This window comes from Piliocolobus tephrosceles, chromosome 8 (assembly GCF_002776525.5).
Source record: "Piliocolobus tephrosceles isolate RC106 chromosome 8, ASM277652v3, whole genome shotgun sequence".
Lineage (NCBI taxonomy): Eukaryota > Metazoa > Chordata > Mammalia > Primates > Cercopithecidae > Piliocolobus > Piliocolobus tephrosceles.
Window position 1 is genome coordinate 75497011 of NC_045441.1, and position 15110 is coordinate 75512120.

The following is a 15110-nucleotide window of genomic DNA, read 5'->3' on the forward strand; positions in this document are numbered from 1 at the left end:
ATTTATTTATTTATTTATTTATTTATTTATTTATTTATTTATTTATTACTGAGCCAGGGTTGAGCTGAAGATTAGCATGTGATAATCAAGTAATCAAATTTATTTATTTATTTATTTATTTATTTATTTATTTATTTATTTATTACTGAGCCATGCTACCACTTATATGGAAGTTGCCTTACCTCCCCTTAATAACTGATGCTTATATGTACCAGACATTGTTCTCAGCTATTTATATGTGTTAATCTTCACAACAACCCTGAGATAGGTAACGTTATGGTGTACATTTCATATATGAAGAAAAGCACCAAGATTCTGAATAATTTGCCCATAGTCACTCAGGAAGTGGTTCCAAACAAAACAAAAAAACCGTCTTCAATGGAAGGGTCTCTTCTACACAACTTAGGTTTTCTCTTTCAACAGCACTTAATATAGTCTCACATAAATGCTCCTTAAATTTTAGTTGAGTAGATACACAGAACAAATGAAGTTTATTGCAAATTTGTTCATGGTAGAAGTTTTTGTTGATACAGACATAAATGTTTCTGTTAGCGATGACTCCCTTTTTTCCCCTGTAGTTTTTCATAATTATTTTCCAAAATTCAGTTGTGTTTGAAATCAAATTGTACATGTAATAATGGTCAGTATTTTTCATTAGGCCTTGGCATAGAATTGCTGTAGGGGATGCCATGTCCATTCTATTCCCACTAAAAGTTTAATTTAGAGGACTATCATAATGAGCCAACTCCCTTTTAAAAGATTGATTGTTATATTATTAATACTTTCTACACCATGTTGTCATCTGCACTGTATATTTTTAAACATATCCTTCTTGTTCCACACTTCTCATTTTGAGAGACGTAACACATCCCACCCACTTGGCAGAGAACTTACAACACCACCCTCTTTCCACCCATACACATGATGGTGGGGACTGGATTTTCCAGCTACCTTAATGGCTCCTATTGTACTCTGCCTTTAAGTCTCCTGAGTTTACTTCTTGCTGTATCCATATGTTCTCTTGAGTAATCTCACAAGTGTCAACTGCTTTAAAAAAAATTCCACATGTATGATTTCAAATCTCTTCTGTTTTGGCCTGTCCCTGAAACTCTAATCTCATATATTCAGCTAACAACTTGATTACCTCTCCATGTCTGAGTATGCTAAAATTAACTTGTTTGGAAGCCTTCATTATCCTTTTCAAACGTGATCTTTCCTCCAGTCTTCCCCACCTCAGTAAATACACCCACATCCAACCCAATTGTTTAAGCCAAAAATACAGAAACTTACTGAATCTTCTCTTCTCCCAATACCCAATCCATTGGTGAGTCCTATCAACTCTACCTCAAATGTATATTTCATGTAGTTAGTACACTGCTTGCCTTTTCCATTCTTCCCTTCCCCTTTCCTGTTGAAGACTCATCTCCCCTGCCCCACCAACCCTTAGATATCCATCCTTCTTTCACATGGGCCATGTGACTCAAGGCAAGCCAACACCATTCCCAGCTCAGGGTGAGGTCTGCTTCATTTTAAGCCAATCTTAGTAATCCTGTGCCCCGTGCAAGTGATTGGATACAAGGATGGACAGCTTTAAATTGGGGCAATGAATCCAAAGGAGGGCTAGGAGCATCTGACAAAGAAAAATCCTGCTTCATAAAATAGCACATAAAGCCAGCCTTTCCCTCCAAATATAAATAAGGGAGCATCTTGTCTCAATTGCTAGTGACAGTCATATAATAGCTATTCCAATTTGAGGGTGAAGATTAGAAAGTCCGGAAGAGGATTCCTTAATGATGTCGTTGAGCTTGCTCTAGGACTAGGCTTCCTGTGAAACCAGCCTATGCATGTCCTTTTTTTTTTTTTTTTTTAAATTATGCTTTAAGTTCTGAGGTACATGTGCAGAATGTGCAGGTTGGTTACATAGGTATACATATGCCATGGTGGTTTGCTGCACCCATCAACCTATCATCTACATTAGGTATTTTTCCTAATACTATCCCTCCACTAGTCCCCCACCCCCTGACAGGCTCCAGTGTGTGATTCCCCTCCCTGTGTCCATGCATTCTCATTGTTCAGCTCCCACTTACGAGTGAAAACATGCGATGTTTGCTTTTCTGTTCTTGTGTTAGTTTGCTGAGAATGATGGTTTCAAGCTTCATCCATGTCCCTGCAGAGGACATGAACTGATCTTTTTTATGGCTGCATAATATTCCATGGTGTATATGTGCCACATTTTCTTTATCCGGTCTATTATTGATGGCCATTTGGGTTGGTTCCAAGTCTTTGCTATTGTGAACAGTGCCACAATAAACATACATGTGCATGTGTCTTTATAGTAGAATGATTTATAATCCTTTGGGTATATAACCAGTAATGGGATCACTGGTTCAAATGGTATTTCTAGTTCTGTATCCTTGAGGAATCGCCACACTGTCTTCCACAATGGTTGAACTAATTTACACTCCTACCAACAGTGTAAAAGCTTTCCTATTTCTCCACATCCTCTCCAGCATCTGTTGTTTCCTGACTTTTTAATGATTGCCATTGTAACTGGCGTGAGGTGTTATCTCATTGTGGTTTTGATTTGCATTTCTCTAATGACCAGTGATGAGCACTTTTTCATGTTTGTTGGCCACATAAATGTCTTCTTTTGAGAAGTGTTTGTTCATTTCCTTTGTCCACTTTTTGATGGGGCTGTTTTTTTCTTGTAAATTTGTTTAAGTTCTTTGTAGAGTCTGGATATTTATCTATCCAAGGATAGACAAAAGATACAATTTCTCCTTTGTCAAATGGATAGACTGCAAAAATTTTCTCCCATTCTGTAGGTTGCCTGTTCACGCTGATGATAGTTTCTTTTGCTGTGCAGAAGCGCTTTAGTTTAATTAGATCCCATTTGTCAATTCTGGCTTTTGTTGCCATTGCTTTGGTGTTTTGAAGCCAATTTGAATTTGGTGTTTGAAGCCTTTGCTCATGCCTATGTCCTGAATGTTATTGCCTAGGTTTTCTTCTAGGGTTTTTATGGTTTTAGGTCTCAAAACAGTAAGAGCTATTTGTGACATACTCACAACCAATATCATACTGAATCGGCAAAAACTGGAAAACCGGTACAAAACAAGGATGCCCTCTGTAACCACTCCTATTCAACATAGTATTGGAAATTCTGGCCAGAGCAATCAGGCAAGAGAAAGAAAGAAAGGGCATTCAAATAGGAAGAGAGGAAGTCAAATTTTCTCTGTTTGCAGATGACATGATTGTATATTGAGAAAACCCCACCATCTCAATCCAAAATCTCCTTAAGCTAATGAACAATTTAAGCAAAGTATCAGGATACATAATCAACGTGCAAAAATCACAAGCATTCCTATACACCAAGAACAGACAAAAAGAGAGCCAAATCATGAGTGAACTCCCATTCAAAATTGCTACAAAGAGAATAAAATACCCAGGACTGCAATTTACAAGGGATGTGAAGGACCTCTTCAAGGAGAACTACAAACCACTGCTCAAGGAAATAAGAGAGGACACAAACAAATGGAGAAACATTCCATCCTCATAGATTGGAAGAATCAATATTGTGAAAATGGCCATACTGCCCAAAGTACTTTGTAGATTCAATGCTGTTTTCATCAAACTACCTTTGGCTTTCTTCATAGAATTGGAAAAAACTACTTTAAATTTCATATGGAACCAAAAAAGAGCCTGCATAGCCAAGACAATCCTAAGCAAACAGAACAAAGCTGGAGGCATCACACTACCTGACTTCAAACTATACTACAAGGCTACAGTAACCAAAACAGCATGGTACTGATACCAAAACAGATATATAAACCAATGGAACAGCACAGAGGCCTCAGAAATAACACCACATATCTACAACCATTTGATCTTTGACAAGCCTGACAAAAACAAGCAGTGGGGAAATGATTCCCTATTTAATAAACAGTGTTGTGAAAACTGGCTAGCCATACACAGAAAACTGAAACTGGGATCCCTTACACCGTATACAAAAATTAACTCAAGATGGATTAAAGACCTAAACGTAAGACCTAAAACCAAACGTCCTTATTTAAGACATCTTAGGTTGGTTGTTTTGTTACTTGTACCCAGAAATAGCTTAACTGATAAATTGAGTATCTACTCACACTACTAGTGTTAGTACTACCACTATTGCTTATTAGGATTTACTGCAATTATTACCTAGCTGGTCTCCCTGCTTCTTCTCTTTCTGCCCTCTAATCTAAAAGAACACCACATTGTTAAAATTTAGATCATGTCACCGTTTTCCTTAAATACTGTCAGTACTTAAAGCAGCACAAAATCTAAACTACTTGTAAAGCCCAATGTAGTCTGGCTCCTGCCAATCTTATTGACACACACCATTTGATTTTCAGTATTGCCATATTTTGATCACTTCTGAAGAATAAATCAAAGATAAATCACCCAAGCAGAAAGTGATTAAACTACATGCAGTCGCTTGAACATGCAAAGGCCAGGTGCTTTTGCACCAGTTGTTCCCTGGGATGCTTGCCCTCCTCATCCACTTAAGTCAGGCCTTCCTGATCATTTAAGCTAAGGTATCTACTTGATTGTTCTACAACACAACCTCCTAAAAATTGCTCTCCAATACTGCCTGATTTTTTTGTTCACTGCTGTTGCATTGCAATGGCCAATTCCTTGTGTGTCAGAAACTAATGACAAACAGTAGCCAGAATATTGATTTCATTTTGCTTTCCACATATTTGCCTAGAGGGTTGATGGGTTGTCAAAAAGGTGGATACAAGGATAAATTCCATTTTATATTAGCTATAGCTTTAATTCACTGGTCAGGTAGAATTCGCTATGTTATTGTGATTCCTCTTTAGCTGTCATGAAATTGAAGAAAACTTATACTCTTACCCTCTTTGTTACCCTTGTAAGATGACTTTCTTAGACTAGGTGACTATTAGAGAAAGTCTTGTCACTTTTCACCGATGAGGATAATATTTAGAATTACAGGAAGAACCATTAGCCAACATTCCAGTGGTGCACAAAACATTTAAAACTCTAGATTATCATCTTCACCTGGGCCAGCACACCCGTTTACAATGTAACGTTGTGTGTTTCTCCTCTTAGTTACTGTTTTTGTTGTGGATTGTGTTTATTAATGGTTTTCTGTTATAGACAGTATTCCTTAAAAGTAGAACTCCCATTGTATTCATGTTTATATCCCCTTGTTTTACTGTGGGATATAAGCAACTTAGAATAGAAATAAGGATTCAAATGTGAGTATTTTATTACAGAAGTGCTAGGGGAATGGGGAAGTGAGTCAGGAAAGAGAGAGAAGCTAAAAAAGAGTATATATATATAGCAAGTTACGCCATAGGCAATTCAACTTCAGTTCCACCTGGGAACTCTAGGAGGCTGTATACAACATATCTTAAGAGTTATCCTGTCCTAGGGGAGGCAAGCCAGAGTATTTATCAACTCGTCAGTCATTGGTTGAGAGTTACTTGGGAAAATCCCCCAGTATCTTCTGGTATGACCCATGTGTAGGCAGGGTAGGCTCTGGCTACCATAGAAAGTATTCAGACAGAATTACAGTCTCTGGCAGCTGAAAGTGGAGCTTTCCTGCCTGGAAGTGGTAAATGATGAAGAAATAAGGGCAGGGCACCAATCGCATCTGCTGCATCACTTGGTGTGTCTTAAATATTTGCTATAAAGTGAATCTTGAAACCATTGAATCAAGAGATCAGAAGGATGATTGGCAGAATCAGCATAGATTAAGAAACAGTAGAGACCTTTTATAACAGTGAGAGGTGGGCTTTGCCTTCCTTCTTGATTGTGAGTCACAAATCCATGTAATAAGTCATTTCATATCTAATTGGTTGTGCCTAGACAATTTAAACCTTATATCCTGACAAAAGAGGTCAATCGGATCACTAACGACTAAGAAATACACTTTTTTTGTTGCTGCCTATGGTGAAATGTCTTTCAGAAAAACCTTCATTGCTTTTTGCTTTGACTCAAAATATGGCATCATTAAAGCTCAATAACTATTCAACAAATCGATCACCAAGATTAATCCCTTATTTAAGGTATAAATGATGTGCTTTTGTCTATGTTAGGGTTCCTAAATAAAGATTTAACAAAGATGTTTTAATTTTTCAAAGCTTGTACTCAAAAACAAAGACTCATGGTTGGTATTTTATGTATAGAAATCCATGGTCCAAGTTAATAGGATGTGTCTTAATGATTTCGATGATGATATTTCAAAGTAGTGGAATGGACGGGACAGTGATTTTATGAGAAAAGCAATTGCTGCTTTTTGCTAAAGCTAAGAAGGCCACTACAATGAGCCACAGAGATGACAATTTGTGTTTATGTCTTTTATATCTTTCAGCAATTACTTCTTTGGTGATTAAAAAAGGCATGTGCAAAATTATTTTGGTTTCAGAGACATATACATCATTCCTCTTAAGTAAGACAGTTGAAAAAAATAAAGCTATTGATTTATATGTTGAAGAAGTTTCTTCATGTTTTATAATTTAACTTGTTAAATAAGTCTTGTTTTGGAAGCTAAGTTTTCACCATTTGATACAAGTCTATGTAATACTAGTTCATAATGTAGGGTCTAGACCAAGACTGTTTTATCAAACAGTGCTGCTAGATTTTATTTTGCTTTGCAAATTAAAATTTATTGTTGTAGACTAATAAAATTGTCTTTAAGTCAACTGACTCTGAAAGAGAGCATATGTGCTTTTATTTTTCCATGGAAAGCTTTTTTCTTAATTTTTCTCATCCAAATTAAATTCGATATCTCATTTTAAAACTATTTCAAGGTACAGAAAAATTTAGGGATAGTCAATCAGGAATTAAATAAGTGATGTCAAATAATGTTCCCAGGAAACTGTGGGAAAGGGTGTGATTGTGAGGCTGTAGGCACCCCTCTTTTGTTTCAGTCAGAGTAGTTTGACTTTTATTTGTTTTAGACATTGGAATTCAACATACGATTTCATTTGAAAACTTGATTCTGCTGCCTTTCTTTTAAAGTTTGATAACAGTGATCTAGATGTTCTACAATATTGGCAATTTCTCCTAAATACTACCAAGTAAGTTAGGTTTTACTTTCTGTCCAGATTCAGGGTACAACCACTTCATACTGTGAAAATTATAAACATTTTTCCTAAGTTTTCTGAGTCTGTGTCATCTATGTATTTGTGACCATGATGTTAGACTTACAGAATTGGATGGATGCTTAAAAGGCATCTACCTCTACCACTTCATTTTACAGATGAAGAAATAACCTCAAAGCCATTGTGACCCGTCCCCAAGGTCACATTGAGCAGAATCAAGAAATGAATCAAATTGGGTACTCTTCTCACTGCACTGAACTTTCTCTTTTAGAGGTTCTGTTTCACTAATTTTGAATATGGAATATTTGCTAGATATTAGGAAATATAAATGGCATAAAGAAAGTATGAGAACAAATAACATTGCAAAAGAAATTTATTCATTCAACAAATATTTATTGAGTAGCTACCAAGCATCAGGCGCTGTATTCAATGAAACTAGTCTGTTAGTTCACATATGAAAAACGTACGTGTGCTTTATGTGATGTTTGTTAATGCAAGTTAAGTAGATTGCTCCTGGACTTTAGGGTGAAAACTTCGTTTTTAATACCATAGTGCACATTGGTTTTATCTTGGCTACTGGGAACACATTGTCCTTTATGTTGCTAATAACATCTAGATTTTTTATGGGTAATTAATATCATCACCTCCTTTCCCTACTCCCCTTCCCCACTCTCCTTCATTTTTCTGCCGTCTTGGTGAGGCCGACTGAGGACTTTCTTTCTTAAGCAGAGATAATAATGATGAGGAAAACTGTCAATTGGTTCAGCCCAGACCACTGAATGGTTCCTGCGCTGAGACCTTCTCCCCACCAGAGCACCTTTGAGCCTATCTCCAGGCATGGCTCTTCAGTCTCATCATGGATTCTAATACCTCTCTCACTTCCTTTCAATAAATCCCCTTTCTGCTGAAGTTAATCAAAGTTATCTTGTGTTGCTTGCAACCAATTTACCCTAAATGATATCTATAGCTCTTTGTGAGAGATTCTGTAATTATTTATCAGATGTGACAACACAAACTGCTAGAGAAGAACAAGATCTATGAAATTAAGGCCTTTGTCTCAAAGTCCAAAACCTGAGTCACTGTACCAAGAAAAGATGATGCTAACCACCAACTGAACCTTTTAGCTCTTTGTTACCTTAACAAGCTTCATGTCGGGAGACCTGTTACACAATAAAGATAATTCCCTTCTCTCGATTATCTTCTCCCCATTTAGAGACGACTCCTGAGAAGCTGTCCTGGGCCTCTTACGGCTGTGAAGCACTGTCATCCTTTTCCCAGTCTTCATTTTGATCTGCTAAAGTACCATTGCGCTGGCCCTCTGCTGAGTGCTGTTGACCTTGTTCGCTGATTGCTTTTAGTGATTCCCTTTGGTGATTGATGGAACTGACTGGACAGTAATGAAAACAGGGCTGATTTGCTTTATCTTAGCAGGATTAAAGCCTGAAAACAAATCTAATTTTCTTTTATGGGGAATGGAAGTAGGAACAAAAGATTTTGATCAGTGTCTTAAAGTAACATGAAAGGAAGACTGGAGGATTTAATATGGTAAAAGGAAACTCTGTAAAGGAAAGGAAGCAGAACTGTTAGATTCCTAATGGAAGGAGTGGTGACTCTCTAATTTCCTTCTTAATGATAAATGCTGTTCACATGCTAGGCATGGTATATACTAGCCCATAGATCCTCTGTATAAATTTGTGATGTAACATGAGAGAAAAAGATATGGGAAATGTAAAACAATCATGGGAAAATTGAAGAGGTTGGAATAGAGCATTGCACAGCAAAATTTGTCATCTTTACCCTTCCATGATATCTCTCAATAAAATTGGCAGAAATGTAACTTGTAGGTAATTAATGGAAAGTTCTTGAGTCCTTTACTTGTTTTTCTGCCATTGTTAATGAATGTAAAGGGTTAACTATTAAAAACTGTAGCGTAGCACTATTATACATATATTTTACATTTATACATATATTTTACATTTAAATTTCAACTCTTTTAATAATTGTGGGCAAATAATAGGTAGCAGACTGGTCAGCCTTATCATAGGAGGATGAATTGTTGCAGGAACATTCCTTCTTCTTTCACATTTTCCCTGCAGGAATAAAGAGGTTGTTCAATCATTTAGCCTATATATAGGTAGAGAGAAAGGCAGCAGAAGAGCCCGGTGCAATGTTATTGCATTACTATAATCATAAAACTGTCAATGACTTAATCTCTAGGTCTTTATTTCACACCTAGAAAATGGGGATGTATGGGTCAAGGGCAGGGCCACTGTCAGCCTAAACAATGCCTCTATGTAAACTGGAAATTTTCACCCCTTCCTGCAGGAGAATTTAGCCTCATGAATTTGGCAAATGGAGCTCAGGCTAGATTTCAGCCTCTAGTTTCTTTCGCTGGATTCTCTTGTACAGAGTACATCCTACATAGCTGTATGTAACAGCCCTGGTGTGAGTTCTTGGTTGCCTGCAACAGAATCCAACCCTAAATACGTTATGCCAAATGAGAATTTATTGGCAGGATATTGGAGTTCACAGATCAAGAGGAACCTGAGAAAGTAACAGAAGCTAGGACATCTCTGGCATCAGGGACCTTAAAGTTGATTGAGGCTTTAACTCAGTAGCTGGGCCCCAGGTGCTGCTGCAAAGGATTGGGCATCTGTCCACGTCCTCTTCCATCACTCACTTAGGATTTACAGTCCCAAGAGTGATATTTGACTGCCTGGCCCCCTGGCTATAACAGGGAGCTGGTGGAGGAAGGAGCAGGCTCCCCAGCTTCTGAAGTAGGAAATGACAGTGAAAGCTGGCACTTAGTGTCCTCGCACTAAGACCACACACCATTTGAGTTATCCCCAAGGAGAGACTGGGGTGTTTTTAGGAAGCTATGTATGTGTGGAGAGAATTGGGTGCTGGATAACTATAAAATGGTAAATGTCTGTTATATACTTAGCTGTTAATGTAACCTAAACATATTATCTAGCTGTAGCTGCCAAACAAAACTGCTCCAAAGATAGAGACATCAAGTGTTAGAACTAACGGCATTTAAGTAACCAGTTTCCTGACCCAGCGTTTTAGTGCATGTCCTTTTCTCTATACATAGAAGTGATGGCAGAAACTGATGGCCTGAAAAGGAAAGAGAATATCAAGTGACAGTTCATAGTTAAATACTCAAGATGCAATTCTATGAATTCATTATTCCTCTTGATTCTTTGTAGTTCGCCCCATACTGTGTGCAGAAGACAGTTTTCTCCAGAGAAAGGAGAAAAGTCTTCAAATTTTATAATCTTTCCAAGATAGAAATGCAACTATATTTTCCACCTTTTCCTTTTTTGCCTTTTATTTATTTTGTGGGGGTGGAGTGGGGTTCAGGATGATGGCCATGTCCATGAATAACAGAGAAGTGGTCCTCACAATCAATGATGCTGCCTATGGGGTGGACTGAGGTACTGTGTCCCCAGCCTCCTAAAATATCCAAACCCTTCCATGTCACCCACTCCTGCTCCTTCTTCCTCCATGGAGGACCCTGGTGCTTGTGCACAGCTTTCCAGGATGGAAGAGAGCATAACAGGGATTCCATCTGTTGGCTGTTGCTCAAGAGTCTGCTATTTTTCTCTTAGATGTGATGTTTTAATGCCCATGAATATCCTCTGTGCACAAAATTTCTGGCCCAGCACAGGGTTCAGTGGAATTTGTCCTTCCCTTGATTCCTCATTCCTATTATGAAACCACACGTTTCCTGCCATTGTATGCATTGTGTGTACACTTTTATTTTTTTTTTATTATTTTGAGACAGGGTCTTGCTCTGTTGCCCAGGCTGGAGTACAGTGGCTCAAGCATGGCTCACGGCTGTCTTGACCTCGTAAGCCCAAACCATCCTCCCACATCAGCTTCCCAAGTATCTGGAACCATGGGCATGCACCACCACACTCAGTGAATTTTTTTTTCTCTTTTTTTTTTTTTTTTAAGAAAAAAAGTCTCCTTATATTGCCCAGTCTGGTCTCTAACTCTTGGCTCAAGTGATCCCCCTCTTGCCTAGGCCTCTTAAAGCACTGGGATAACAGGCATGAGCCACCGCACCCAGCCTATATACTTCTTTTGATGGACCAATGTTCATTCATTAAAATATATGTATAAACACTGTCCTATAAGCCCTAGTAATATTCTAAGCCCTGGTTGATTTACCTATTTTCTTGGCAAGTAAAGCCTAGATGATCATAATTATAGATCTCTGGTGGATCTTAACAGTCTAGTGGTGGAGACAAGGAAGAGAGAAGTGGACAAATGTGTAAATATGTAATTACAAATTACGAGGAAAATAATTTTAAAGAAAGAACTGGACTCTGTAATAGAGAATAGCAAGAGTGGGACCTACCTAGAAAGAATGACCATTAGGCTTATCTGAGGGACATATAAGTAATGATCTAAAAATTTGGCTGGTGGGAGTCAGGGAGAGGGGAGATAGAGTGGGGATGGGACTGGGGCATGGGAGGTGTACATTTTTCAGGATGGGCTAGGCTTATGCTGTGGTCAAGCAGCCCACAGATCACAGTGGCTTGATACTTAAAAGTTTGTCTCTTGCTTACACAAAGTCTGTTTTCCAGGGCAACTGTACTCTTGATGAAAAAGGTCTATGAAACCCCATATGGCTGCTATATTCTCCATCAAAAGGGAAGGATGTGCAGTGCTTTCCTCTGCTGTTAACAGATCATCAACCTGTATGTGTTCATGGCCCCACCTAACTGCAAAGAGCTGGGATGCACAGGAGTGGAGAGCTATTGTTGAGCACTAGTCATGTGGATATGTGAACGGAGTCAGTGAGGAGGGAATGGGGTGGTGCAACAGCATTTCAGGCAGAGAGAGCAGCCTAGGTGAAGAAGTAGCCTGGGCGAAGGTCCAGCCTAGGCGAGACAGGATTATGGTTAGCATACTGCAGTATTGTTGGGTAGTAAGAGATTATGACACTTCCTGTAGCTACATAACAGGGGCTTACTTGAAGGGTGACCCTATTTATTGTTTCAGTCACCAGAGTTCAGCAGAAAGTCATGTCTTTCATATAAAAAGGAGATCAGGCACAGTGGCTCATGCCTGTAATCCCAGCACATTGGGAGGCCAAGGCAGGTGGATTACCTGAGGTCATGAGTTTGAGACCAGCCTGGCCAACATGGTGAAACCCTGTTTCTACTAAAAATATAAAAATTGGCCAGACATGGTGGTGCATGCCTGTAGTCCCAGCTACTCGGGAGGCTGAGGCAGGAGAATTGCTTGAACCTGGGAGGCGGAGGTTACAGTGAGCCGAGATTGTGCCACTGCACCCCAGCCTGGGTGACAGAGCAAGATTCTGTCTCAAAAAAAAAAAAAGAATAAAAATAAAAAATAAAAATAAAAATTAGAAGAAATGATTTCCATGTTTTATTAGTTTATTAACTATCTGCCTCCTAAAAGACAGATAACTATTAATAATAATTTCATATACTATGTGTGATAAATATATGCATTTTTTTCACTTAATTCTAAGTAGTATCATTTTCCCCATTTTACAGATGATAAAACAGAGAAAAACAGACTAAGTGATTTACTTAAGGTCACACCTCTGGTAAGTGATACCCAGGCAATCTGACTCAGGTGGTTTTTGGCCACTATACTACTCTCTTACAGCTGAAAAATGTTTTCTTGGTGTTGGCCAGGAAGGACCCTGGTGACCAGGTGCCTGACCCTGTAGAAAAGGAAGTGTTATTGCATCTTGCAGGGGCAGGACAGAGGACAGGGAAAAGTATGCATATAGTGTGCTAATGAGGTTATATTTCCTTTTAGAGTTAGTGTTTATCCTAATAATCAGATTTGGGATAGTGAGAAGCCACTATTTTGTTAGCTTAACTGGAGAGTGTCCTTCCAGTGGTGTTATTGTTGTTCTTTCATACTAAGTGTTTCTGGACACTTCAGCCTGTTGCAGTTGGAGAACCAAAGGTACCCCTTCTCCAGTGCCCAAGTCATAGAGACGCCATCCAGGAAATGATGGTACTCAAAATCAAAGCATGAAAAACTAGAGTGAGGAAAAATTCAGCAGATATGAAGCTGGAGGTGTTGGACGACTGCCTTTTCCTACCTACAACGTCTTCCCTCAAGGCTAATACTTAGGTGGGCCTGCATTTATTGTAATAATGGAGGCTATTTCCAAAACACTTTTGGGTAGCTGCCTGCAACCTTCTACAGTTCAGTGGCCAACAGTGACCTTGGGGCAGAACAGGCACAACTTTTGGTTTCCTGCGCACCACTGTTCTTTCCTTGTAAAAGAAAAGGGATAGAAGTGCAAAGTGCTACACAGAAGTCCTGGGAAGAATCACTGGGTATGTAGGATGTTCAGTAAATAATTTTCAGAGATTATACCTGAGAGGCCATTGAGCTTCTGTTTGTCTTACTCAGAGTTGCCACAGACTTTCACCCAATGAGGGCACTGACCTGAAAGCAGGCATAGGCCATGTCATCAGCCAGGGAGTACTGTAGTTGGTTTTCTATTTTTATAAGAGGTATTTCTAGGATCAGATTTTCTATCCTGATTGGGCATTATGTAACAGCAACAGGTTTCCCCAGTTACTGTTTACACTGTGAATCTAAAGCCTTTAATAATATTGTCCAGATACCTAGTTTTTCCATTTAGGAACAGCTATACATTGGAGTTTTCACATTAGTGATTTTGGTCTCCGAGGAGCATCCTCTGCAGGCATGCTCCACAATGTCTCATACCTCTCAACTTTGCTTATTTAGTTTCTCCAGGGTAGGATGCTTTTTCCTCCCTTCTTCAATTGGTTAAATGTTCATTACCTTTAAGAATTCATTTTTTGCATTATCCCCTTTTAGAAGCCTTTTTTGAACTCCCACGTTGAGCTTTGTGCCTCTCTTTCCATTTTCCATCATGCTCAATATCTTTATCTTGTTCTGTAGGCTCATTCAAGTAAAATTATCTATCCTGAAGTTTCTTTTTTGGGTTTTTCCCCCTCATTAGATTCTAATGTCCTCATGGGTGAGGGTTGTCTTTACTCAGCATTTTCACCTGTAAATCTAGTAAAGTTCTTCATAAATGTCAGTCAAACCAAATTAAATGGGTAAAAGCTGGTTTTCAATAAGATGTAGTGAGAGTTCCATAAATCTATTGTAGCTTTGGAAGTGAGAATTGTTTCTACTAAACTATCACTGAAACAATGTTACCAAAATTAAACCCCATAATGCAACTGTCGCAGAAAAGGGATAGACTTAAGTCTTATTGCTGATTTCCGATTCTAATTTGTTTTGAAACAAGTTGTTTTTTCAAGGTGTCTTAATTTGTCTAGCTGCAAAATAGCTGTGGACATTGTGTTCATTGAAATCTGTGGGGCTTGCTATTCTCACTGAGTCAGCATATTATGAATGCAGTTTATTATTCCCAAAATGTAGTGTATGCAGCTTAATCAGTGCAGAAGCAAAGACCAAGAGCCTTGGAGCAGTTGTACTGATTTGACATTTTCCTGGAATCAACAAAGAGCATATATCTCCGTGAGGCAAGCTACTGGATTTCTCTCCCTCCCTGTATTTCAAGCTATAAACACAGTTTCCCCATTGACATTTATTAGAAAGTAACACAAAGCAGATTGCTGGGTTTGTACTCTGCAGACATTTTTATATCAGGCACATTGCATGCTCTTTGTAAATCAGGCATGATGGCATCCTTGCAGGTTGAGCTCTCAAACCCTGTTCTACCATTTTAATAATTTCACTGACTTAACCTTTATATGAATGAAGTATATAATTTCCTCAAACAATACTTTGCTCCTCTGTGTTTGCCAAAAGAATGCTTCAGTTTAGAAATTTGGTCAGTGATCTGTCAGATGAGGATACAAAAAGTTTAACTTAAACACAAACACTAGGTCACACAGGGACAGGATCCAGATGGTTTTGTATTTGATTACACCACCCTCCATCTCCCTGGCATCTATATCCTTTCTTCTATTTTCTTTTTTTTTTTTTTTTTTT

General features: G+C 38.5%; 1 protein-coding gene across 1 annotated transcript in view; it reads left to right on the top strand.

The window, feature by feature from the left end:
• SEM1 (SEM1 26S proteasome complex subunit) overlaps positions 1-12669 on the top strand; it is a 41987-nt gene extending 29318 nt beyond the window's left edge. Inside the window, exon 3 of the mRNA XM_026449320.2 lies at positions 11708-12669. Coding sequence (XP_026305105.1) covers positions 11708-11807 — 100 coding nt within the window. The 3' untranslated portion in view covers positions 11808-12669. The remainder of the gene's footprint in view (positions 1-11707) is intronic.
• Positions 12670-15110: the final 2441 nt, after the last annotated feature.